Below are 27901 nucleotides of genomic sequence, written 5' to 3'. Positions count from 1 at the left end.
AATACGGACGGAGGCAGTCTATTCTATCGAGTCACACGGGATTGGCTCATTTGAGCCGTGACGGATGCCGTGACCTTCTATGTCACGTGAGCCAAGGTGTCGCGCGTCAGTTTTCGTCCGTTTCTCATGCGGAGGAGAAGGAACGGTCTGAAGAATGGATATAAATAGCTACGAGGTGGCTTGGATCGGATTTAAATGTAAGCGCTTTGCACCTTTCACTATCCGAATACTTTGAGAACATGGCGTCGCAGCAGGCCTCATGCACTTATGCTGCGATTCAATCCTCCCTCCGTTGTTGTAGCCACCCCGTCTGTTTGTCCATGACCGTTGTCGTAGACAGGCACACAGACAATCAGACAGGCAGACAGGTGGACAGACGGACAGGTGGACAGACAGACAGGTAGACGGACAGGTAGACGGACAGATGGACGGACAGACACGGACGGACAGACACGGACGGACGCAGGCAGGGCAGGGCAGGCAGGGCAGGGCAGGCAGGCAGGGCAGGGCAGGCAGGGCAGGGCAGGCAGGCAGGGCAGGCAGGGCAGGCAGGGCAGGGCAGGGCAGGGCAGGCAGGCAGGGCAGGGCAGGGCAGGGCAGGGCAGGGCAGGCAGGGCAGGGCAGGGCAGGGCAGGGCAGGCAGGGCAGGGCAGGCAGGGCAGGGCAGGCAGGGCAGGGCAGGCAGGGCAGGGCAGGCAGGGCAGGGCAGGGCAGGGCAGGCAGGGCAGGGCAGGCAGGGCAGGGCAGGGCAGGCAGGGCAGGGCAGGCAGGGCAGGCAGGGCAGGGCAGGCAGGGCAGGCAGGCAGGGCAGGCAGGCAGGGCAGGCAGCATCACCGAGTGCGTACTATGTCCTTGTTTGTTGTTTGTGGCACTCTTGAGCACGCTTGTGGAGTGTTCACAGCATGAAGCCATACATGCACCATGTCAGGAAAGAGGCGACTATACTCGGCAAAAACTTTTCTTGTCCTTGAAAGGAATGCTACGGGGGCGGAGATTTCTGCCCATGTAGCCCTACATGAAGTAATTCAATTTACGCGCATCTCGTAATGCATCTCGTAATCTCGATGAAAAGTGGCAGGAGGCACACCATCAGTGTTTGATGTATACGCAGACTCGGGCGCCGCTTAGTCTTTGAGGTATACGTAAAAAGACGACGATACAGGGCTTTTCACGTGTCGGAAACCCCGTTAAGGTAAATAAATACAACTGTCTTGTTGCTGTGCACTGCATCCTGTTTCGAACTGTTCCACATAGAAAATAAAAAAGGAACTTTTATATTTCACTTTGAAAATGTGTGTACTTTTGCGGAACTACGTTTCATGGCGATAAGATGCATGTGATTTGGCTCTGTAGCCTTCGCTTCAATGCCAGTAAAATCTGTTGCTGAGTATGGGGAAGGCAGTCATCAATGCTGTTGTTGAACAGCTCTCAGATGACTGCCTTGAAGCTAGCAGCTTGGATGATGACGATCGCCAGATTTATAGGGTCGATTTTATGAGGTCTCAGATATTGAACGTGGCCTTTCTGGATTCGAAAAAGAGCTGATGTATCTGTGAAAGGCTTCACCCAGTCCAAGCTCCGAAATGGAGTTTAAGATGTGCGTGTGAGAGATGATGTCAAACGCTGTTTCCAAGTCAAGACCCAGGATGCCTGTTACGTCGCTTGTGTTCACGTCTATGGTTTGATGTTTTAGCAGCTTGATGTCTGGCCCCGGAGCTGATCGTTCATTAAGGTTTTGAAGAACTTCCCAAGCGTCACTGGTGGACAAGGGCTCTCCAGGCTCAGTGCACGGGGGTTCAGTGTAAGGCGAGTAGTCTGAACAGCTTGAGGAGCCCATGGGTAAATATCTGTGAGCCAAACCATCCGGTATAGCGTCTTCAGAATCAAACTGTCTGGCGGCGTGTATGAGTTTTGCAATGTCTTGCCTTTGATTACTCTTTGAATGTGACTTGTTCAAAAGGTGCTTTAGCAAATTCATTTCTCTCCTATTCTCAATTAGCCATCAACAGAATTGCACACCTCATCCCACTGCTGCCTAGAGAGCGTCTGGCAGTGGTCCTCGATGGTTCGGTTAAGTTTTGCAATTTTCTCGCGAAGCCAACGATTGAGCCTCTGCCGCTTCCACTTATTGAGAAATGATTTCTTGGCCTCTAGGAGGTGCGCAAGGCAACTGTCCATCCTATCCTTTTCAAAATTCGTGTGTATCTTTTTTGTCACCTCACCAACGTCTTCCTTGAGCTGTTTGGCCTATTGATCCAGGCTAGGGGTTGAGTCTCCAACTTGCGGGCATTTTTTTCTGATATGCCGGAAGTAATCCCAATCTGTGAAACTAAACTCTCTTACGGGCTCGCCCTTTACACTGATATGGGTAGCTAGGACATTATGGTCACTACCCAGATCCACGTACAATTCGTGCCAAGTAGCAGATTCAACATTTTTAACAAAGGTAAGATCTGGCGTGGAGTCCCTCGTGCAGGAGTTACACATCCTGGTCGGAAATGCTGGGTCCGGGTCCCCGCAGGGGCGCCTGCGCAAGTAGGCGTTTGGTGTGTAGCAACACCACAGACCCGAGCGAACGGTGGGGGGGGGGGGAGTTTCGGCTCCCTCCCACGTCTAGCCGTGCGTGGCTTTGCCATGTCCGGGGTAAAGGGGATCCGAGGGGTCGAGCCGACGTCGGGTGATTGGACCTTTAAGGCCCCCCGGCGGAGGCAACACACCCCTTTGGCCCCGGCTTCATGTAGACGGCACCCCTGGGCTGACCCACCCAGGGGAAACCAGCAGTCGCCTTTTCCTGTCTCTGCCTTTCTTCATCTTCGTCTTTCCCTCTTACTTTCAATCTTTCCTGATCTCTCCTCTCTTTAATTTACTTCTGTTTTTCCTGGTGGCAAGGGCTAACCTTGTGTGCCTATCCAAACTAGGGTAAACCATATTGGGTTATAGTAACTGCGTACTGCTGGTGTTGCGCAGACATCCCCACATGCTCTGGCACGTCCGCTCGTTGGACTCCGTGGTGGGTGGTAAGCGCCGTTACCGAAAAATACACATTTTCCTATGGTATCCTCGACCCCCTCTTTAACTGATCGTGCTTCGAAAAGGGTACGCACTGACGAAACTTCACTACTTTGGCCCCAAAACAGAGAAACTTTCCCAAAATACCATGTCCTCCACTGCGAACAATCATCTACCATAGCTAGAGCAATCTCGCCCTTCCTTGTGGCCAAGTGCTTCAGAAAGACCATTGGAACCGGTTATAAGGCCACGAAGATGGCAAGTGAAGATCTGCTTCTCGAATTAAAAGACAAGGAACGGTACAATAAACTCTCGCACCTCGCAGCCTTTGGTAACATCCCCGTCTCTGTGAGCGCACACCCTACCATGAATACAGTGAAGGGCGTGGTATCGGACGTAGATTTGACGACACTGAGTGAAGAAGAGCTCTTTGATAGATGGAAGGACCAAGGTGTAATACATGTCCAGCGCATCAAAATCGGACGTAACAACAATGAAATAGCAACAAAGCACTTGATATTCACCTTCAACTCAACCCACCCACCCACCTGAGAATGTCGAAACTGGCTATGTAAAACTCCATGTCCGACCCTTCATTCCAGACCCGAGGCGTTGTTTAAAATGCCAGCGATTTGGTCATGCATATCAGAGCTGCCGAGGACAGCCGATGTGTGCTAAGTGTGGCACAACCGGCCACAGTGCTGATGAATGTAGTCATGACGAGGTCCTCTGTGCTACCTGCGAAGGTAGTCACCCCGCATACTCCAGAGCGTGCCCAGCCTGGAAAAGAGAAAAAGAAATAATAACTATAAAAGTTAAGGAAAATATCACATTCAGGGAAGCAAGACAACGGGTGTCGTGATCATTGGCACTAAAAACACCTTTTGCCGAAGTGGTGCAACGAGGGGCGGCACCACAAAGGCCCTTGGCAGTTGCCCGGACCGCGCCTTGCGTGCCGAGGCCAATGCCACAAGCCCCTATGGCGGGAGCAGCCAGCGCTGCCCTGCCCACATTCAGCCTGTCCACACCAGTGACCTCTACAAGCTCTGGCAGCAGCCAGGGCAATCACGAGGCCAAGGGGGCTTCATCAACCCCTAGTTCGGTGCGGACAAAGACTTCGTCGATCGAGGCGAAGTCTAAGCGACGCACAGATCGCTTTTTAGAGCGGGCGTCCAGTGTCTCACAAGAGGCTATGGACACCAGTTCAAGCCAAACGGCGCAGGAAGCGCCGAAGGAGCAGCAAGCTTCTCTCGATCGCTCCAAAAAGGACAGAACGCCGATTACAGGGCCTGACAAATGCCCTGTAAAACGAGCTAATCTCCGTCTTCTCTGCACACAGCACTTTTTCCCTTTTTTTTTTTTCCACTACGGAAAAATCGTACTTTAAATTGTAAGGGGAATACTTAGGAATTTAGATGACGTCCAAGAACTTCTGAGTAAGTTTAACGCGAAAGTGCTATGTGTGCAAGAAACGCACTTAACTCCTAAGCACAAGGACTTCCTACGGCAATATAATATTTTCCGAAAAGACCGGGAGGATGCTGTCATCTGCTGGTGGGGCCATTATAGCTGATCAAAATATAGCATGCCAGCACTTGAACCTCCAAACGGCCCGTGAGGCAGTGGCCATTCGAGCTGTACTTTTTAATAAACTGATTACCATATGTTCTGTGTACATACCACCACATCAACAGCTACACAGACGTGATCTGGAATCATTAATAGATGAACTCCCAGAGCCGTTTCTGGTTCTAAATGATTTTAATGCACACAATGTCCTGTGAGGCGATGCTCGCTGTGATGCGCGAGGACGTCTCATTGAGCAGCTCTTTTTCTATTCTAGTTTATGTCTTTTAAATATAAAGGAGCCTACGTATTTTAGCCTTGCAAACAACTCGTACTCCTCCATAGATCTTAGCATTTCATCACCGTCGCTTTTACCTGTTTTTAAGTGGAACGTTCTTAAAAACCCTTATGGGAGGTGACCACTTTCCAATCATCCTGAGTGCGCTGAACAAAGGTCAATTACCCCGCAGGTTTCTCGATGGAAGATTGACTCAGCTGATTGGGAAGGGTATAGAACTCTTACACACATGACATGGACTGAGCTGTCTGCCCTGACCATAGATGAGGCTGTCACGTATTTTGCGGCTTTTATACTTGATGTCGCATCTAAATGTATTGCCAAAACGAGCGGCATGTCTTCTATACGGCGAGTCCCATGGTGGAACGACGCATGCAGGAAAGCACGGACCACTCAGAACAAAGCATGGGCATTGCTTCACCATTCCCCTGCAGCAGAAAACCTGGAAAATTTCAAGCGGGTCAAATCGCAGGCAAGGAGAACGCGTCGACAAGCTAGATGAGAGAGCTGGACAAAGTTTATATCGAGTATCAACTCGTACACAGATGAGGGAAAAGTGTGGAATAAGGTAAAGAAAATTAAGGGCCAACAAACGTATTCCCTTCCACTAGTAAATAGCCTCGGCGAAAGCTTGGAGGATTAAGCCAACTTTCTTGGCACACATTTCGAACACATATCGAGCTCCTCACACTACTCCGAATCTTTCTAGAATTACAAGGCACGTATAGAACCACAATAGTTAGAATGAAAATCCGCAAGAAATGAGGCATATAATGCACCATTCTGCTTAGCAGAACTGCGAACAGCACTCAGCTGCTGTAATACATCTACCCCAGGTTCTGACAACGTAATGTACGCGATGCTGAACGAACTACCTTCCGAAACTAAAGAAACCCTCCTCTCTCTTTATAATCGCATATGGTTTTCAGGTGTGATCCCCTCCTCCTGGAAGGAGGCTGTTATAATTCCAACTTTGAAGCAGGGAAAGAATCCCTCTACTGTATCAAGTTACAGACCTATAGCGTTAACAAGCTGCCTCTGCAAACTATTTGAAAAAATGATTAATTGCCGCTAACTCCACTACTTAGAAACAAATTGCTTGACCCATACCAGTGCGGGTTTAGAGAGGGCCGATCTACCACCGACCATCTTATACGTATTGAGGCACACATACGTGAGGCTTTTTTTCATAATCAGTTTTTTTATCTGTGTTCCTCGACATGGAGAAGGCCTACGATACTACGTGGAGGTTTGGAATATTGAGAGACCTCTCACACATAGGTATACACGGTAATATGTTCAGTGTCATTGAAAGCTATCTGTCTGATCGTACCTTCCGCGTTAGAGTCAGCAATGTTCTGTCCCGAACATTTGTACAGGAAACCGGAGTGCCACAGGGAGGGGTGCTCAGCTGTACGCTCTTTATTATAAAAATAAATTCTCCCAGTCTGTACATCCCACGTAATATCTTTTATTCAACATATGTCGACGATGTGCAAATAGGTTTTCAATCGTGTTCTCTTGGGATCTGTGAGCGACAGGTTCAGCTCGCCCTTAACAAGGTATCCAAATGGGCTGATGAAAACTGGTTCAAACTGAACCCACAGAAAAGCACCTGTGTCCTTTTTTCACGAAAAAGAGGCTTGCACCCTGATCCTGAACTGGTCGTTAAGGCTGAGCGTCTACCCGTAAACACAGAACATAAGTTCCTAGGTATAATTTTAGATGCGAAGTTAACCTTTGTACCGCACATAAAACATCTTAAAAATAAATGCTTGAAAACAATGAATGTCCTAAAGGTGCTGTCACGAACAACAGGGGCAGCGACAGAAAGTGCCTTATGAATCTGTATAGAAGCCTTATACCTGTGCCACACGGGCGCGCAAAAAGTCTTTTAAGTAGGCGGTCTTTTAGGAAGTTGAAAGACTTAACAAAGAGGTGTTTGCGGCGCAGACACACGGCAGCAACGATCTCCTTTTAGTGTTTTCGTTCGAAGACGCTAGCAAAAGTGTGGCGCTAGCAGTTAAAAAAGAAGCAATGAAAATTAAACGATGTATCACGATGTACAAATTAAAGACTTGTTGCACTGCTCGTTTCTTCAAATAACTTTAAGAATAAGAGATAAAGAAACGCCAATGTGAAAGTTTGTTGCACTAGTTAAGGGGGGACGCGGCTTTTGAAATCCGAAAAATCACGAAAAAGTCGATTTTTGGCAAATCGCATATTCGGGCAGTATGTGTCATAAACTACCTTTTCTGTAAATATCAACGTCTAATTCGTCGCGAAACCATTTGAAATAAAGTTTAGAACATGCCGCGGCGGCCCTCAAGCGGTGCGCGAGCGCTCAAAATACCCCAACTTGGCGTGATCGCAGTTTCTCGACCGCTCGACGGAGTGCCGCCATTTTGGTGTTGTTTTGTTTGTGAATTCTTGCTCGTTCTTTCCCCGCCACCTGCGTCGCCGGCGGCAGCGCAGGAGAGGAGCAAGCCACTCATGATTGGAGGGCTCACGAGAGCTTTGAAGTTTCCCGCGGCTGAGGCGCGCAGCTGGAATTGGGCGAAGCGCGCTCCCCAAGGACGCGGGGGAGCCCGCGACTGCCATTGGCTGCTGCGCGCGATGACGTAGCGCTCTTGCGCATAATGTGGCCGATGCGGCCGCTCGTCTGCTGCTCCTCCGTCCGGCGTCTTTGTGTTCCGCTCGCTTCCGTGTATCGTTGCAGCCGTTCGCATACTCTCCACGTTTCAACTGTCTTCGAAACGATTTTCAACCGTCTTTACGAGACGATTTTCAACCGTCTATACGAGACCGTTGTTGTGTTCGCTCACGATGTGCCCAACGAAAAAGAAGACGCTACAATCGTTCGGTGCAAGGAAGCGAGCTATGAAGCTTGTCCGCGCGGCGAGGCTCTCTGCTTGCACGTGCGCCGACGGTGATCGCGCCGACGGTACCTGTGGGGCAGCTTCTGCTTCATCTACGCAAGAGAGTGGTCGCATCGACGCGCCTAGCAACGGGACTCCTGCTCCGCTGGTGCAAGAATTTGTCGTTACAAGTGCGCCTGGTGTCTCGTGCTCATCGACAGTGGCTTCCGCATCTTCTCTTTCATCGGCCTCGAGTGCAATCGCGTCGTCAACTGTGCATTTGCGAACAAGTTTCCTGACGTGCGAGGAGAAAGAGGCGGCGGATCAACAACGCGCTGCTGTGCAAAGAGAACTTGGCGCTATGCCAGCGACGGAGCGGAAATTTCAGGCAATGGAGCGCGATCATGAAGCTGCCACCGCTACAAGTGAAGGCGAAAAATTTTTCCTTGTGCAAATGGATGCCCTAGACGACCTGCTATCTCGGACCCCGTGCCACCGGTGCACCGCGATTGGGATGAAGGTACGATTGGGATGGAGGCACCCAACTTGGACTTGCTGCAAAGCTTGAGCTAGTATGCTTGCATTGTGGAGTAGTTTCAAGCTCATGGAGTTCATCTCGTCAGGATGACACAAAGGCCTTTGATGTGAATGTAAGAGCCATTATGGCAACAAAACAAATAGGCAACGGACAAACGGCTCTCAACGACTTTTGGGCAGCGATGAACGTGTCCCATCGTGGCCTCCATCACAAGACCTTTCAGAAGCACCTGAAGAAATTCAGGGAACCGCAGACACAATGCATAGAAAATTTCTATGCAGAATCTGCTTCTGCTGTAAAAGCCACTTACAAAGAAATGGATCAATATTTCACCAGAGATATAACAGTTTGTTATGATGGAACATGGCACAAGCGTGGGCACACATCCCATATTGGAGTCGGGGCAATTATCCAATACCATACGGGCCTTATCTTGGACGCCGTTGTTCTGTCTAATCAGTGCCTTGGTTGCCAAGTAGGGCCAAAGCCTGGAGACGCAGACTATGCATGCTGGCTGGAGAATCATGTGTGCCAGAAAAACACACTCTAAATCGGGGAGAATGGAGGTTGAGGCAGCTATCATCCTCTTTTCACGCTCACTGTCGAAGCGCAACCTTCGTTACACAACGCTCGTGTCTGATGGAGATAGTGCCACCTTCTCTGCCCTTGTACAAGAAAATGTTTATGGACTGGTCCCCATTTCAAAAGAGGAATGCCTGAACCACGTTCAGAAGAGGATGGGGACTGCACTTCGCAACCTTGTGCAGAAAAGTGACAAGGCTTTGGGAGGGAAGGGCAGGCTGACAAAGGCCCTCATCGACAAGTTGACAGATTATTATGGCTGGGCCCTACGGAACAATTCCGATGATGTGGCTGCAATGCGGCGGGCAGTGATGGCATCGTACCACCATGTGACGTCGACGGATGAGGAGCCGCACCACGACTTGTGCCCAGAGGGTGCAGACTCCTGGTGTCGTCACAATGCCAGCAAGATTACCGGTGTTCCACCTCCGAAGCATTCGTACAAGCTGCCACGCTATGTTGCAGATGCACTTCTACCCATTTATGAGAGGCTCTCACAGGCTTCTTTTCTGCAACGCTGCCTGGGAGCTAAGACGCAGAATGCATCAGTCCTTTCACTCTGTGCTGTGGTCCCTCATGCCCAAAGAGCAGCATGCGTCACTGATTGCTGTGGAGACAGCACTGCATGATGCAGTGCTAAGATACAATGCTGGCTGCTACAGGGCCACCCAAGAGCTAGCATCATCAGTGGGGCTAACACCTGGCCACCTGGCCATTCAACGGGCAGCCGAGAAAGGTTCTTTGCGCTTGAAAAAGGCTAAGAAGCGATCCCTAGAGAAGATGGAAAGGCGGCAAAGAGAGTGCCAAAGGACACCTCCAGTTACGCTGCAGGTTCATTTTAGAACTGCCTATGTGCTCAAAACTTTCAAACGTCGTTTTCTCAAAATGACTTTTTTGGCTAGTGAGGCTGCTTATTCCAGCCATATCTCTGGAACCACTCATTGGATTTTTATGTCTTTTTTTATTATGTACATGAATAAATTTCTGAGGGGGTGACAAGCCCATTTTTTTAATATATTGTGTGTGTTATTTATTATATTCAATCAAAATTTGATTGATAATATCCAAATCACGAACACAAAGTTTGGTGGTCTGCTAAAACTTTTCGGCAAGGAAATCCAAAAAAAGGGCTCTGTTACCCCCTGGAGTATCAATCTGGGAATCATCATAGTTAATTTCACAGTTCCAGCACCTTTTGAAAGTTCTCCAGGCCTGGAATAAGAGAACCATGTTCACTACCCTGATATTCTGCTGTATCTTGAAAACCAGTGAACATAACTTGATGAAATTGTGTAGTTCTTCTAATGCTTTTTCTATAAGTCTATCCTGCAAATTTCATTAAGATATCTCAATAAACAAAAAAAGTTGGTATCCGATGGTAGCCTCCCCCCTTAAGGAAGCATTCCTATAACTAGCGACGTGCACAAGTCCGTCTGGCACCACTGGGCTTTTATTCACCGTATTTGTTTTTCGCTGCTTTGACTGCTCTCGACACGTTATGGGCGACCGTACGGGAGAAAAAGCGAGGATCGCAAGCCTCACGGCCTGCCTTCTCGCTCTAGAAAGCGAGGCAGACGCTGCAAAAGCCGCCAAGGAGAGGATAACGTGTCTGCTTCCGACCATTGCAGACGCTACCTTTTCCGTGGGGCGCCGGCTGCTTGATCTGCGGAGTTGGCCATAGACGCTCGGACTCGGACCACATGAATGACGGGCAAACACACGACTGCCACGCTTTCTTCGCTTGTGCAAAATGGCGCGGTGCGAGACCGAGCGTCGCCACGTGATATTGCCGATGCGTTGTAGCTGCTTACGAGAGTAGAAAAGGAAATAACCATTAAAAGAGTTCATTACACCTTCTGCAGGATATGAAATTTGTTTTTACAAACAGTTTTGGCGACAGAAAAATAAGCATTCGCTCTTTTTTTTCCACCACTCGAAAATTGCTGGCGCCCACTGGTTTCGAGGCTACTCATTCAGAGCCGTAAAAGAGATCGACGAACTCCGCTTACGAAAAAGACCGCTTCTGAAAAGGAGTTCGCTCTGTGTCGTGTGTCTGCTCTCAGGAACTCCTTTTCAGAAAAAGACCGCTTACTTAAAAGACATTTAAGTGCCCGTGTGACAGGGGTATTATACGCTCACGCCTTTAGTATGGGGCAATAGTCTATCACTCTGCCTCTGAAAATGTTGCTCTGAAAAGCGCTCTGAAAGTGTTGGACCCTGTTCATCATCAAGGCATCCGCCTGTCCACAGGCGCCTTTAGAACAAGCCCAGTTGAAAGCCTTTATGTAGAATCGGACGAGTGGTGACTCCATCTGCAGAAAACATATTTTTCCTTCATATATTTCCTTAAAGTAAATGCGAACAGTGAGCAACCGCATATTCCACCATCAAAGACCTGTCCAGCTCTCAAGTTTTTTTACAATCGACCCGCAATGGCATGCCCTTTCTCGCTGCGTGTCGGAGACCTAGCTGAAGAAACAGATGTCCCACTGCTTGTATACCACCTCAGCCCCCCCGCTCTGCGGCTCCCGCCATGGCAGTGGCAGGTCATAGACTGTGACACATCTTTGGTAGCTCTCACAAAGCATGCCTCCCCCATACACATTCGGATGTATTTCTTAGAGCTGCAACATGATTATGACTGTCCAGAATATTATACTGATGCATCCAAGTCCCATACTGGCGTGTCCTATGCGGCGGTCGGCCCATCCTTCTCGGATGCCGGCGTTCTGTCCACCAGCACAAGCATTTTTACAGCCGAGGCTTACGCGTTACTCGTAGTCGTTAAACACATCAAAGAACTGAATACGCCAAGGGTAGTTATATACACAGACTCCCTGAGTGTCGTAAAAGCGTTGAAAAATCTTACAAAACACAGAAACCCCATAATTATAACCCTCTATTCAGTACTCTGCGTGGCATATACTTCCAAGCAACATATCGTCGTGTGCTGGGTGCCAGGACATCGCGAGATAGAAGGAAATTTGTTGGCCGGCCAGCTCGCCACGTCAATTAACGGAAGCTCTGCCAACTCTTCAGTTGCTGTCCCTATAATGGACCTAAAACGAAACATACGAAAAAGCTCAGGGCTTACTGGCAGAAGTTATGGGATCTACAAACTCGTACAAGTTACACTTGATTAAACCATACCTCGGTAACTGGCCACCCACGTCAAAAACACTCCGTACAGAGGTCAGCCTGTCGGCTTAGAATAGGACACACACACAGCGCGCGCACACACCTTTTGTCCCGTGGTGACCCACCCAGCTGTCGCAGATGTGGCAGTCTACTTACCGTACTCCACATACTCCTTGAATGCTCTGAGCTAGAGGCTTACAGGAAAAAATTTTCCACTAGCGTACAAGGAACACATACCCCTTCACCCAGCTATGTTTATTGGTCGCGAACCTCTTTTTAAATATAATGCATTGAATGCATTATTAAAGGAAGTAAATACTTTCCATGTTATCTACTCAAGTGATCAGTAGCACAGGCTCTGAAAGTAGGCTGCAGCTGTGGATGCTACATCCAAAGAGAGCACCTGTCTCCCAGCCCTTGGGACCAAGGGCGCTGGCGAGGTACTGGTGCTAATATAACACTCCTATTCTATGGCGTCATCATAACGTAAGACTTGTTCTCACCTGGCATGCTTCACTTCACTTTCATGATTTTAATAAATATGTCTTACGCACCTTTAAAGCGCAGAATCTTAGGCCCTTTTACAGCCATTTAACATAACCATTGCTCTCATCCGATATCATTTCCTGGCACTCTTTGGCCATCAATGGCCCTTGGCGTCATTAAACCACATATCATCATCATCATCATCTGGGTCCGTGGCCAGGGTGAGGTTTAAGTTCGCCGCTGCTTGTCACAAATCCTCGCCTTTACAGGATGACCGCAGATAACCCCAAGCCTGATGAGGAGTGTTGAAATCACCCGCAACCACAAGCGGGGAGATACCAGCCCTGGCGACAGCCCTACTCGAGAGTGCCGCAAACATTTGTCTCGAGTCATTTCGTGAACTATATATATGCAGAATGAAAACACTACTGTTGAAATGACCCCCCCCCCCGAATAATTTCCACCAATAAGTGTTCCACCTTACTAATGTTCATTGAAAGATCATGCGAGATATTGGTGTATCCCTTAGATACGAACATGCAAATGCCCCTTTGTCTGTCCCCATGAAGTGCGCGAGATGTGTAACCCGGCAGCATGGCAGAATCCGAAAGCGTCTCCTGAAGCGAAATGGCGTGCGGCTTTTCAAAGTGAGAACGAATGAACTGCTGAAGAACTGCCTTCTTGCAAGTAAATCCCCAGCAGTTCCATTGCCAAATCCTGAACTCTTTAGGCGGACGCGCCCTGGTTAGGCTCGAAAAATGTGCCTGCGTTCGAGCACGTTGACCTTAGCGTCCAACGCACAGAAGTTAGCATCCAATGTATTGACCTTAGCATCCAGTGCGCTGAATTTGTCCGCTAAGGTATCGACCTTAACATGAACCAATGCGACTGTTTGGCTAAGTGACTGGAACATGTCTCTGATCTCCGTTTTAAAACTGCAGTTCCTCATGAAGTGCGTGCCTTGTCAAAGCCCTGTTTTTGGCTGGACAACAGTACACTACACTTTCATTGGTGTTTCAACGGGCGTCTCCGCGGGTTTTTTTACGGGCGTTTTCATGGCTGTTTCTATAGGCGTTTCCACGGGCGTTTCCATAGGCGTTCCCCCGCCGCGGTGGTCTAGTGGTGGTGGTCTAGTGGCTAGTGGCTCGGCTGCTGGCCCGCAGGTCGCGGGATCGAATCCCGGCTGCGGCGGCTGCATTTTCGATGGAGACAGAAATGTTGTAGGCCCTTGTTCTCAGATATGGGTGCACGTTAAAGAACCCCAGGTTGTCGAAATTTCTGGAGCCCTCCACTACAGCATCTCATATTTATATGGTGGTTTTGGGATGGTAAACCCCACATCAATCAATCCATAGGTGTTTCAATGGGCGTTTCGAGTCTAGTGACCTGAGGAGGTTGTCTAGTGACCTGAGGAGGTTGTGGAGCCTCACTCTTAGCGTTATAAGCATTCTTAAGTGCGACTATCTCGACTCTAAGTTGCGCGGTCGCCTTCTTTAGTGCAGCATTCTCCCTTTCCAGCTGAATAATTCTATCATTGTTCTGCTCTGGCAGCATGCCCCCCCCATCACCTGTTTCTGGGAGCTTTTGACGCGATCAGCCCACTCGGTCGCTATAGCAGCAGGCACATGAATGCTGACGGCCGGGCCCCGTGATCGGGAACAGCTCCGGGACTGAGAAATGCTTGTGGATCGGGGACCACTCCTGTATCGGAAGCGCCCCCTCGAGCTCCTGCACTGGGACCTAAACTTGTTGGTCGATTCGGACAGCTCGTGTATCGGTGGGAAGTTCTTGGCAAAGTCGCGTCTCTCTCTCTTGCACAGTCTGACGATTTAAGGTATCTCGAATCTTTGTGTATAGGTTCTGTCGGCCGTTGGATGAGGCCCTCCACAGAAGGCACACTTCAGTGAGCAAACGTGCTGGTCGCCAGGGGAGGCGATTCCACAACCTCGACAGATAACATTTCCTGGAGTGGGACACACTTCAGCTCTGTGGCCTAGTCTACCACAGGTGTAGCAGACGTCAGTATGCCATCGGTAGAGGGTGCACTTGACTATGCTGGAACCACACGTGACGTAATTTCGGACTCGGAAGTCCTTTAAAGAGGATAACGACTGTGGTAGAATTCTTGATTCGCCACACTTCGAGAACAGATTCCTCGGTTGAATAAGAAGTCTTCTGAGCTCTTCGTCCTCAATTTCCCTATCGATGTTTCTGATGATGTCCTTGCATGTGTTGTCGGGCGCAGCAATGTAAGAGCTGACCTCATACCCTGCGTTGATAACGGTGATGGCCTCTAGACTTGCGTAGGCCTTAGCGTTGCCTTGCAATGGCGTACTAATCACAACAATGTTCTGCACAGCGTTACGACAAACGATGTATTCTGCGATATCCGCAGCTGGGAAATGCGCCGCTGTCGAGAGGGCTTGAGACATCCGGACGTTACTGGTACTCTTGACGTTCAGGCCTCCCCAAGGCCTAACAATGATTTGAAAATGCTTCCTTGGTAGATGAGGCAGCCTTGACGCTTTGGGTAGGCATTTCTTCACGTTGGCGGCAGATCGGGTGTCAGCGTTCTTGCTGTATGGTCGGCCTTGAACTTCAGCGCCCGCCCCGAGTGCTTTAGTTGACTTACGCTTACAAAGCGCCGTTGTCCATCCAGAACACTGGAATTCTTCAGGAGAAATGTCCTCCCCTTGCACAGTGACTTGCATAGCTATCTTGAAAGCTGAAATGCGCTGAGCTTTTCGTTAGGCTTAGCTAAGCCTAACTTTAGGCCTAGCAAGCCACAGTGTGGTCTAACAAAAAGTCCTTCAAAATTCGGTAAAAGATCCATCCCCGTGACAAAATTGTTTACACGTCTTCAAGACTTCGGGCGTCAACTGGAGCGAAAGGAATCAAACACATAGCTAACTTTCACAGAAAAAAAAAGGTGAACAAGCAGGAGCCGATGTTTAGACGACCGCATAAATCGGCTCCCTCTAGCATTTTCCGACCTGCGAGAGTGGGGGGGGGGGGGACATCTGTTGCGATGGTTTAATTACGGCCAATGATGATGCCGACACTGCGGAACCGTGCACAGGTTGGGGCATTGTGAATGAAGTACCTAGCGAGAGCGATTTGTAGGAATCGGATTGCGAGAACGACTGAACTTTGGAGCCAGTGCCTCATGCAGCTTATGCCACGGGCCTCAGCGAACTAGCAATTTGCCGTTTTGAATGAACTCGAGACCGCCCTTATCGCTTCTGTTCTTCGATACACAAGCATCACGGACTTTTTGAACCAAAAAGTTTGCGTTTTCACTCGCAACTTTTTTTAAAAGCTTTGTTTCATTTACTATGAACTTCACGATACAGCGAAAGGATGCCACGTCACGCTCAGGTTCATTATAAGCGGGCTGGACTGCGTTTCGAATACTTCGAATAGTACTATTGTAGTGCCAATCAAACAGAGTAGCAAAAATTGTTAGAAAAGTATTTCATATATTTGTGCACTTCTACAAAGAAAATATTTTCGGTGCGGCCCTACAATATGGCAGTTAAATCAGATACATCGGAGCACTAGGCTCACTTTGTAGCTCATTAGTTCCAGTTTGCTCTTTAGATGCCAAAGAAAGTATGCCAGGAAACTGCATACATTGATTCACACCCGCCCAGCCATTGAGATTTATCAAGCTTGGTAGAGCATTTGTGCTGAACTTGTTCTTTTCTGAAAATGTGATGTCTGTACTTCTGCAAAGCTGATCATTTACCGGGGTTGAAGCTTAAACTTGTCATTTCTTTCAGTAAGCTGACATTGTGCAAGAGAGAGAGCCTGTTTGTAAAGAGCGAAATTCTGGCATTGCAGTTCTACTTGCTCAAATTTATGTTAGGCAGTAAGAGAGAAATGTGCACATTAATTTCCCACAGCCCAGCCCCAGTGAACGCTCATGCAGATAGCGAGCCGCCTCGCTATTTCTTGCGAAGCCATGCTCGGCAGGTCTCGCACGAGCATGTTGCCGAGAAGCGAAAGCTGGAGGCCAGGGGGAAGAGCAGTGGCAAGAAGAGGCGCCTGTGGAGCCCCCCTGAGCAGGCCCAGCCCACGGAGGATCCGGCGTCAGCCAATCCCGGCCAGCATTGCAGCCAGGGACTGCCTCACGGTGGGAGGACATATTTCGTATAACATTTGTTCTGGTCAATCATGTTGCTAGTGATGTTGAATTACTGCTAGAAGAGATCAAGGTGCATAACGGATCGCGTTTTGGCATCAAGCTGCAAATGTTAGTGTTAGCTGCAAACCTGAGCACTAGGTTTCTTGATGATCGAGCTATTTTAACTCCTATGCAGCATGGATTTAGGAAGGGCCTCTCCACTGTAACCCAATTAACTACTGTAATTCACAGTCTCGCTAGCGTTGTCGACAAATCAGGACAAACTGACATAATATTTCTGGATTTTAGGAAGGCGTTTGATCTCGTGTCACACGCGAAACTAATCGAAAAACTTGTTCTTCTGGACGTTCCCTCATACCTAGTAAATTGGATTTCTGCTTACCTCACTAACCGTAGGCAATTTGTTGCAATTGATAATTACTGTTCGAGTGACCTTGCTGTTACTTCTGGAGTTCCCCAAGGAAGTGTTCTTGGACCTTTATTGTTTAATATATACATTAATGACATAGTTGACTCTATTACTGAACCTGTACAGATAAAATTATTCGCTGATGACTGCTTACTCTTTAATGAAATTACCTGCCAGCAAGACCAAATCACCCTAAACTCTAACCTTCAAAAAATTTTAACATGGTGCGAACGCTGGGACATGCAGCTTAATATTGATAAAACAGTATTTATGAAAATCACCAAAAAAATTAATAAACTTTCGTTTACGTATAATCTTGCATCCATGCCTCTTACAGAGGTTGATGAATATAAGTACCTGGGTGTCATCATAACTAATAATCTCAGTTGGAACTCTCACATCTCTCACCTTTGCGACTCAGCCTTCAAAAAACTCTGCTACCTCAGACACAAATTAAAACATGCTCCTCCCGAGACCCGTCTAACCGCTTATACCTCTCTTGTCCGTCCTAAGCTTGAATATGCAGCTATCGTATGGGATCCTTACACTAAAACTAACATCGATGCGCTAGAAAGGATCCAACGTAAGGCAGTAAGATTCATCTTCTCCAAATATCGCACCAGTGACTCTCCAAGTGACCTAATGGCCCAACACAACATTCAGTCCTTGCAACTAAGAAGAAAAATTCACAGGCTTAAATTTCTATTCTTACTGTATAAAAATAAATTGTCTCTTTCTCCTGAACCTTACATAAAGCCTCTCACTGCTCGCCGAACAAGACATCGCCACTCTGCCACATTAACGCCTTACAATACCAGAACCAACATCTTTAAGTATTCCTTTTTTCCTCGAACAGTAGCCGACTGGAACAGCCTACCTCTTAGTACACTCAGCAACACCGACTCTATCGCATCCATTTCATCTTAGATCTAGCTCTTCCTCTTTCAATACAGTGATCCAGTATTTTACTAACTCCTTTGTACATTGATTAGATAGTTCTGTATTGTTTATCTTCTCGTATTGTATATTATTTTCTTTGTATCACATTTCTTTTAGTGCTCATTTACTTGTTAGTAGATTCACTTTATTGTTGCTTTGTATAGATCCTACTTGTATATATTCTTGATATTTGCAGACTTTGTACTTTTGTTCGTACTTTTCCCCTCCTGCCTGGGCCTATTAAGGCCTGCAGTATTCCTAAATAAAAAAATAAATAAAGCAGTTAGAGATCATGCTTAACACTCTGATTCGGTCTTCGTGGCTTTTGCGCCCGTTGCTAGGCCTGAGGTTCGACAACCAACTGCTTAGCCTGATCAAAAACATATGTTTTTCTGCCACAGATAAGCTTGTCATAACGGAGCTTAAACGGGGAGTGCTGTGCTTTTCCAAATTCGATAAGGCGCCTTCTGGCTACACGAAATTCCGGGGCAAAGTCTTCACTGAAGCGGTATTCTGTGCCTTTCAGTTTACTGCTAGACGAAAGGAGTGCTTCTTTATCCTTGAAGTGGGCAAATTTTACTATTATCGGACGCCATTTCCCCTCACGATAAGCTCAGTCTATGGGCACGTTCTATGTCACGACTTCGAATAGTCATGCCCAGGCTTTTGTGACAGAGATCAGTAACCAGTTCTTCACTAACACGCCACGCCTCGTTTCGCACATCACTGAACCCGTAAAAGATCAGGTTGCGCCTTCGGGATGTGCTTTCCATGTGGCTAATCCGGTCAGACAGCCTAGTTACCTGAGCAGCGCTGTTAGTGGCAACACTTTCAATGATTTCAAATTGAGACTGAACATTTGAAAGTGATAGTAAGTCGGATTCTATTTTGGTCAATCGCGAGCGCAGGTCATTGAACGTTTTTCATGTTCATCAAGGGTTGATCTGATTGAACCTAACTGCTCAAGCATGGCCGACTGCCCAGATTGCAACGTCTTCAGTATATCAAGCATGTCACTAGACACCACACAGTGTTCATTCCTAGGTCCAGGATTAGTCTCAATATCACCTGCTAATAACAATTTCAACAGCATTTTGGCACGATCGAGAACTACAGAGATGGAGCGCCGTGGGCTCAGCAGAACAAGTAATGATCGGCATCCAGTTCGCTTAGCGTAAAGGCAGTGGTAATTCGTTACCTGCGTAGTGAAGTCAAGCGGGTTAGGATGACCCATCGCCGGTGTGCCGCCGAGCCCACTAGGCACAGTGAGCGTCTGCCCAGGGTTTATATTGGTGCTCCAAGGAACGGTGGCGCTGTCGGAAGATAGCGTGCCCGAAATCCAAGATGCCAGCTGATGACCACGAGGCAACCGTAGTGATAGCGTTTGGCGAGGATGCGCATTCCAGTGCACAGTACCGGCTGGGCTGGCGCACCCCGTCATGGCGAGGTGACGCGTTCACAGGCAGGTGGTCAGCGCCGCATGGTAGTGGAGACCGGGTAGGCTGGTCGAAGTTCTGCAGTAGCATCAGGTTCCAGGGCAACACGAAGAACTGCGTAGCGAAGAAGTCAAGCGGGTTAAGATGACCTATCGCGGGTGTGCCGCCGAGCCCACCAGCTCGGCGGCACACCGGCGAACTGTGTACTTGATGGGCAGCTGACAGGGAATCGCAAATTATTCATCGTGGAGAAAATTTTGTTGTAGCAGTATTAGACAATGCCCCTTTGCGCATGCCCAGTTCGAAAAGTTTGGCTGTGCTTGTGCCTAGAGGGTGCTGGGGCTTTGTCGAAGGCCAGAAACTCTAATGTTCCTTCTCGAAGGGTGAAGGTCGATAAGACATGTATAGTTGTGCCCCATGTGCATACAATGCTGTACCACCACAAGAAGGTTGGGAAACGACATGTAGTTGAAGTCAAGTTTTTGATGCTTAAGGAGCTTGCAGTCTTATGCACGTTCGTAGGTGGCCACGAAAACGGGGTGCAAGAAGCACTACACGAAATCATATGCAGAATGCAGTGCTGGAGGGGTATATGAAATACATTTGTCATGTGGCTAAAGTTGTGTGGCATAAATGGAAAGATGTGCCAACATGTGCACGTGTGAACATGATTTCTCAGTAAAAGAAACGCATACAAATGGGTACCTACCCACCCAGTGCTCAGAGTGCAAGTGTAAACCAATGCTGGAAAATAAGAAGATATTGAGCTGCTGCTGCGATAATAGAGCAAGTAAAATTTGCAAAACACATTACACAAGGAAGAAGGGAAATGACTGTGCCAATGAATCATCTGTTGGCTAAAGTATGAAGTCCTTTGCCACTTTTCATTGTCAAATTATTGTATTGCCCATGGACATCTTATAAAACTTCGTAATAACTGAGCTTTTGAATTTTTGTATACTGCTGTTTGTGTGTTGGGAGGCAGGCTTGATTACCTTGTTAAAAAGGTTCCTTGGTGGGGATCTACCTTACTTCTTTGTTATTTGTCTCCATAGCATGAGCTTACTTTCATTTTGTGGATTCTTCATTTTAATCTTCTTTTTTTCATGGTTGTTCAAATTATCAACCTTTAGCACTTCTCCAAAAATAGTACACTGTGCAGTCGAATCTCGTTATAGCAATCCTCAATATAATGTTTTTTTTTCGAAAATTCCCTTCCAAATGTCCATTGGTTTATTGTAAAAATGTTTCACCACTACAAATTTCAGAATATTGCATGTTTCAGAATAATTTATCGAATTTTATCTCCCTTACATTTTCAGAACACTCCAAAATAATGAATGACGACTTTAAGAAGCTATTCACGGCTGTAAACAATATGCCCAGCTCCGTAGCTGCCACTCTCGTCATGATGAGAATGCTGACATATTTCTCTTTGCCTGCACTATTCAATTGTGCGATAGCCCTGTTGTCATCATCATCGTCTGGAACTTGCTTTTCAAGTTAGGCTTTGCCCCGTCATCCTTGCTTTTGTCAGGCAGCTTGACATGTGGGCTGGTTTCTAGCCTTTTTGTTTGTGGTTGAACATTCAAGATGAGCTACGGAAACAGCACGAGAGGAATGCTTAGACGGTGAAAAATGCAATACGAGAGACCTATTGGTTGAAGTCTCTGATAATAACTCGTTCATGCTGTACTAACGCTCACACAACCTACAGCGCTTCAACAAAGCGTGCATGTGAGCTTAGCTAATGACCGATAAGATCCGTATCATCCATTGTGGTAAGGAAACTGCGACGAGAGTAAAGACTACGTTGAAACAGTGCACGCAAACCAACGTGAAGAATTCGTATTAACTGCTAACATTTCGCAGTGCGTAAGAAGGACGCGCCTGCTTACCGTAATAGTTTATTTTCCAGAAGTCGAGCTGCTCACATCAAGATAGACTGCCCTCTTTTTCAAATAAATGTGCACTGGTTCTGTATTACCTCGAGTTTGTTTTTTCGCACTTATTTGAGCATAATGTGGTTGCTCGATAATGTATACACAGCATGGGTATGCGGCTCATGAGTTAATCTTTACTATTTTTGTTCAAAGTTTTATCACTTTCTTTAAAAAGACTTCACAATAAAGGATAATATTTAGCGGTTCTTTGAGATTTGTTGCATTGAAATTTCACTCTGTATTCACCATTGCTACAGATCCTTTTTAAGCGTTATGGCTGCCGTGCAAAGAACACTGTGCCACCAGTGGTCCGGGTGCAACTAGCAACTTCGATGAGGACGGCTTGCCTCATGAAGACTATGGCTGTATTTGTGCCTTGTTAATTCACTGATAATTTTTTTAGAATGGTGCATTAGTAGCTGTAAGTTATGTCTGTAGACAATTACCAGCATGATTTGTGGTCTACACTACAGTGTTGCTTGTTTCTGTACAGTCTAGTGTAGAACATACTCGCGACCTTTATTCTTTCTTGCCTTTTTTTGTTCGCTCTCTTCTGGAATAGCAAGGCAGAGACAGGGCACCTGTGGTCAGCAACTCTAATGCATCTAAGTTGTCGCCTGTATAATAACAAAGAAATTGACCTCTTCAAACAATAGAAAAGTGGGCTGCTTGAACATCATGTAATGCGTTTTTTTTTACATGTCGTCAAAGCATTCTCGTCATTCAGTGCAGCCTAGCATCTTGAACTTGCGGTCTTACTTTTTCTTAGGGCGGCCGTCGTCGCGCTGGTGTGGGCGTCGCCATTACAGCCCAGAGTCGTCTGTACAGGACTCTCCGTATGTATTCTTTCATATTGTTTTTAAATTATTTTATTTTGCAGTGATGTTGCTTCACTTTTCATGTGTTTGCTAGAGATACCTGAACATTCAATGGTATTCTATAGTTTTTCTTTATAGAAATCTGTTATCGATAATGCGTCAAGTGCTACAGCTCATTTGCCATCTAGCGCAAGGGCTGTGACAGAAGGCAGTGATGTGACAGCTGTGCTGAATGATCGATAGTGCTACAGCCTGCTCTATTTCTACTATTCTACAACAAACGGTGTGTTTTTATAGTTTGAAAATGAAACCAGTCTCTCGAGGCTGAAGCATACTTCTGAAAAGTTTTCTTCTGAAGAAATAAAGTTTACCATCAATGACGATAGTTATAGCGCGAGAACAAAACGACGACACAGAAACAAGAAGGACACGAAAGACACGAGTGCTAACTTCCAACTGAGTTTATTGCGCAGAGCACAAAATATATAGAGGAGACAGTAACCATGTGATAAAAACCGTATGGCACAAAGAGCAGAACATCAGTTAAAAAAAAAAAAAAAGCACTGAAAAACAGCAAGGAAAAATCTAGAAGAAAACGAAACAGAAAGGTAAAGATAATATAACTACCTGCCCGCACCGAAACCTTCGAGGAACCTGCGTTCCTTCTCGGACAAAACCACGGAGGGCTTGCTAATACAAGGCACCTGTTCGCGTGCCATCTGCGTGGCCTCGACAATGACTCGGGTGCTTTCATCTCTGTGTTTGTACAGTGTCGCTGTGTCCTTGAAGAGGGGAGCACAATATCACTCAGTGCAGTGCCGGGCAAGAAAACCATCTTTCCCGTTTCTAAAATTGTTCGAGTGTTCTCTCAGCCGATCGTTCAGACACCTTCCGGTCGTTCCGACATAACAAGCACCACATGAAAGGGGGGTCCTATAGACAACTTCCCGGGAGCAGGCCGCATACCTGTTTCGATGTTGAACTCTGCATTCTGTTGATGATTGCGTTTTCAGGGGCTTTGTAGATTTGGTGAGGCTGATTAATTTGCATGGTGCGGAGAACAGGACACGAACTCCAACTCGTTTTCAGATTTTTTTGAGCCTGTGTGATATCTGGTGTATGTATGGAATCACGGCTATCCTTTGTCGTTTTGTATCCGTGTTGTTCAGATTCTGTCGCTTCCTCTGCTCTGCCTTATTAGTTCGCAGGATCGTCTCGGCAACAGACGCGATAAACGCCTCGGGGAAACCTGAAGCCTTAAGCCGGGAAACTTGAGCTTTGAAGCTCGCAGAGATATTGTGGGCGCACGACCTATTTAAAGCTTTCTCAAGGCAGGTTTGTGCTATGCCTCGCTTAACTATCTTACTGTGAGCGGAAGAAAAGGGAAGTAGAGGTTTCTGCGCACGTGGTTCATAACACCAACAGATGTCCTGTGAGCTAAAAACCAGATTTAAATACAAAAAACGTAACTTGTCATTATCGGGCATTTCATGTGTCAACACAAGAGGCTTTAAACAATCTTCGAATACACCTATAGTTTGAGTCGCAAACGAGTGAAACATAGAAGAATTACAATTTAGAAGAACCAAGAACTCATCCACGTATCTGAATATTTTGACGACATGCGAGCCTTCTAACTTTTCCTGCAGTTTTTTGCCCATTTTTGCCAATAGATCACTGAGTAGAGGTAAAGGGACACAGCGACGCTGTGCAAACGCGGAGATGAAAGCACCCGAGTCATTGTCGAGGCCGCGCAGATGGCACGCGAACAGGTGCCTTGTGTTGGCAAGCCTTCCGTGGCTTTGTCCGAGAAGGAACGCAGGTTCCTCGAAGGTTTCGGTGCGGGCAGGTAGTTATATCATCTTTACCTTTCTGTTTTGTTTTCTTCTAGATTTTTCTTTGCTGTTTTTCATTGCCTTTGTTTTTGTGTTGTTTGTTTTTTTTTCTTACTCATGTTCTGCTCCTTGTGCCATATGGTTTTTATCAAATGGTTACTGTCTCCTCTATATATTTTCGTGCTCTGCGCAATAAACTCAGTTGGAAGGTAGCGCTCGTGTCCTTCTTGTCTCTGTGTCGTCGTTGTGTTCTCGCTCTATAACTATCGTCATGCCATACCAACTAGCCCAAGCTGCCACACTTCTAATTTACCATCAAACCCAGCTTTAGGCACACGGCAGGCCCAACGCGTCTTGGTGGCTTTCAGCTGTCGTCACCAGTAGCGAACACAAAACTCGTAGGCTTCGAAAGGCCTACCGGCGGCCCTGTTGCCGTTGTTTAGCGTATGATCTATCACTTGCAGCTTGAAGCAGCCGTGTGGCTTCGCAACTTGAAGCAGCCGTGTGGCTTCAGTATCGCCCCATAACGTGCCAAGATAACCGACGCAACATACAGAACACGCCGCAACGTGCACTGGCCACTTTGGCTTGGCTTGGATTGGATTGAATCTCCGTGCAATAGTACGCTTGATGCTTAAGAGATGGCGCCAAATGGCGCGCGCTATCATCATCAGTGGCTGGAACGAGCAGACATTATTGCGGCAGTTTTCGGGGGTGCCATAATTACTCGAGGAAAAAATTTTTTCGTATTTTTCTAGGGCGATGTGGGGGGTGCGAGAATTATGCGAGTGCGAGGATTATGTGAGTAAATACGGTATATATGTCTATTTCTGACACAAGAATAACTCTACTAAAGCACACATACACCCTAAATGAATAACGCTTTCATACAAATTGCTTTAAGTACTTTCTTTCCGCTAGCCATACGACAGTGAACGACTTACCTTCTACTACTACCAATACCACCTCACTAACTACCTTTTTATCACTACTTGAAAATTACTTACATGATGCACAAACATAAAACTACAACTATTTTGCATTTTTCCTTAGTGATGTGTACTACTATTGGTATTCTGCTACCCACATTCCACTACTTGTGCATAGAATGTATATTTATTTTCGTATTTTTTGTAAAGCTTACGTACTAATGTGTAACTATGATTGTTTAATCGCAAGTATATTGATATATTGTGTCAGCACTAAACAGATTTCACAGTTGTGTATAAATGTTTAGCTAATGTGAATTTTCCTGTTTATCTTAACTTTGCCATTCAGCACAAAAAAAGGGAAAAAAAGAAAAAAAAACACTTATGTTATTTCGCAGTGTTTTTTCTTTTGTCTTTTTTCCTTATTTGTTTATAGTTTGTGTCCTTCCTGCAATAATTCCTAAGGTATTGGCAGTATGTAATAAATAAAATGAAACATCAATCAAGCAACAATAGTTGGGTCTTTTGCGACCAAAGCATTGAAGGCAACAGAACCTATGCCTTTGAGCAGATGGTGCACTTTGTCTCGGTCATGAAGGTGTTGACGCGTTGACAAAGAGAGAGAACATCCTCGATATATGCGGTATAAGACTCGCGTAGTTGTTTGCGACCATCAAGAGTTCTCTTTGCCAGGCTGGCTCGAACTGCTGGACTAGCAAAGTCTTGTCGCAGATGTTCTTTGAAGACGTCCCAGTCGGGAAAGTCGATCTGGTAATTAAAAAACCAAGTCTTCGTCATGCCAGTAAGATAAAAGGAGATGTGGCGGAGATTGTGTGGATCGACCCAACAGTTCGCTGCATTCACTATGTCATATTGGTGTAGCCAGTCCGTGTTCTCATTTCAGAGTTCAGAAAACAGAGGGGGCTCGCAAGGGGGTCCACTGACAATCCAAGAGTGAGTGGCTGTGGCAGTCGTAGCCGGAGGGTTAAAGGGAGAAGCACCTGAGGGTTCGTCCTGTGGTGTGCTGGTGGACACGTAGCCCAAACGACGACTTGAGTGAAGCTCCAAGAAGTAAAGCGGGTGAGCAGGGACAGGGAAACGAGGAGTAACCTCCACCACTTGAGATGTAGTCCTTTACACGCCTTTTTAGGCCTGGTAGACGTGGCCAAAAACTGTCACATCGAGGCACGGAACAGACTCAAGGGTTATATGCACCAACGATGAAGATGAGGAACACCATGTGATGATGGTTATGTAAAGGTAATGAAGAAGTGTGTTGTAAATGCCCACGTTACTTGCAAAATATATTTGCAAGAGTGGTTGCAGCACTGGCCAGTCTGGCTCGTCGCTCGAGCAGCAAGCGACCTTCATTCGTCGGATGCATACGTGCATTGACAATTTGCACAGTGGCAGCCTACATGTAGAACTACCGTCGGTAAAGGCGCCGTACCGGCGCATCTGGACGTCAGTGGGAGAGCGGTACTGCTTCAGATGTGTGACATGTATGATTTCGCTGTTTCGAGGGGTGGATGAAAACGACGAGGCAGCAGGAGCGATTTCATGAGTGACGGGAGTCGCCTCACGAAGCTCTTTGTATGGTCCTGTGTACTGAGTCAGCAGTTTTACAGGCCAACCTGCCCGGTCGGAGACCAGAGCAGAACCAACAAACCGGGCGAAAAGTGCACATAGCGGTGTCCTTGATCTTATCGACGCTGTTGGTTTTCTCGGGAGGCCAGAAGGAGACCACGAGCGGCTTCGCGTGCATGGGTGGCTCGAATATGGGAAAGTGGTTCAAAGCTATACTTGTACCACAACAGCTGCTTTTAGTGTCGTAGTGGTCTGCTGGTGTAAGTAAGGCTCGACGGAAAATTTTCATTAGAAGGCAGGTGCAGATGATTCCATGTTGTTCATGGCAACCTGTGTTGCCCATTCCACGACCCTTGTCTTACTGGATCTGAGCTGGTCAACAACTTCCCACTGCCCGGGGAAACAATCGCGCATAGTATCCGGCCGTGGCACCATTTGCATTTGGCTTAATATCTTCCGGTGATATGTTTCTCGGCACATATGGGCTGGAAAAATTGCATCTGCAGGTTCCTTCCGATGCATTCCTGTGCCTTGGTTGACTTACTTGTGCAGGGGGGAAAGTAAGCCCTCCACTCTAGTTTATGATGATTGGGGATGTCGTGAAAACAGACCAGCTCATCTCTTGCAAGCCTCCCTAAAATGAATGACTCACCTGTCCGATTGACAAAAAAAAAAAACTCGAGCATTCAGGCGAGTAGTCTCCAGAGTGTGCTGGTACCCCGACACTTTCTATTTCGCGAATGTAGGGACACAGGTGTAAGGTCAAGCAGCCGGTGTCTGACAGTATATCAGCAGAAAAAAAAGAAACACACTGGACACTATTAGCGGCTTGCAGACAGCATACGAAAGGAGCATGGGCATAGACTACATGAAATCTGTCGTGGCGATCAAGGCTTTTTGTGGCCATGCAATGTAATGAATGGCCTGCTGTACTTGCACGCCACCTGCTTGCTGATGTCAATTGAAACATTTCTTACTTCATACTCACCTTTTTAGAGCTGACAGTACCACGAGGAGAGAACTTTCCCAAGCATTTTCAAATAATTCATCAAGCTTCTTTTCTTTATAATTGTTGGTCCATAATTATTTTCACGAGATTTAGTTGATAGTCATAGTATTTAATGTACAAAAATTTGCTTTCAATTCTTTTTGAAGAAAAATAAAACCTGTGGCGCAGGGATCGCTTTTGCCAAGCTGTGTAATAGAAGAGAGAGCGGGAAGGTATGTAGAAGGAACAGAAATCTGGTTTCGTTACGCTGAATGCCATCTAGCTCTGTACAGTCAACATAGTACACTTAACATTACACAGTACAGTTAACATTCTCTGTACCTTCTATTGCTCTGCGATTTGCTTGCTTTCAAAATGGTTGGGTAAAGTAAAAA

General features: G+C 46.9%; 1 protein-coding gene across 1 annotated transcript in view; it reads left to right on the top strand.

The window, feature by feature from the left end:
• Positions 1 to 27901, top strand: part of LOC119186684 (uncharacterized) — a 165403-nt gene that overhangs the window by 58096 nt on the left and 79406 nt on the right. Inside the window, exons 7-8 of the mRNA XM_075882339.1 lie at positions 16381 to 16610; positions 22119 to 22185. Coding sequence (XP_075738454.1) covers positions 16381 to 16610; positions 22119 to 22185 — 297 coding nt within the window. The remainder of the gene's footprint in view (positions 1 to 16380; positions 16611 to 22118; positions 22186 to 27901) is intronic.

The sequence above is a fragment of the Rhipicephalus microplus genome, unplaced genomic scaffold (genome assembly GCF_043290135.1).
Source record: "Rhipicephalus microplus isolate Deutch F79 unplaced genomic scaffold, USDA_Rmic scaffold_12, whole genome shotgun sequence".
Lineage (NCBI taxonomy): Eukaryota > Metazoa > Arthropoda > Arachnida > Ixodida > Ixodidae > Rhipicephalus > Rhipicephalus microplus.
The sequence above is the reverse complement of the archived record's forward strand: the minus strand, read 5'-3'. Positions and strand labels throughout refer to the sequence as shown.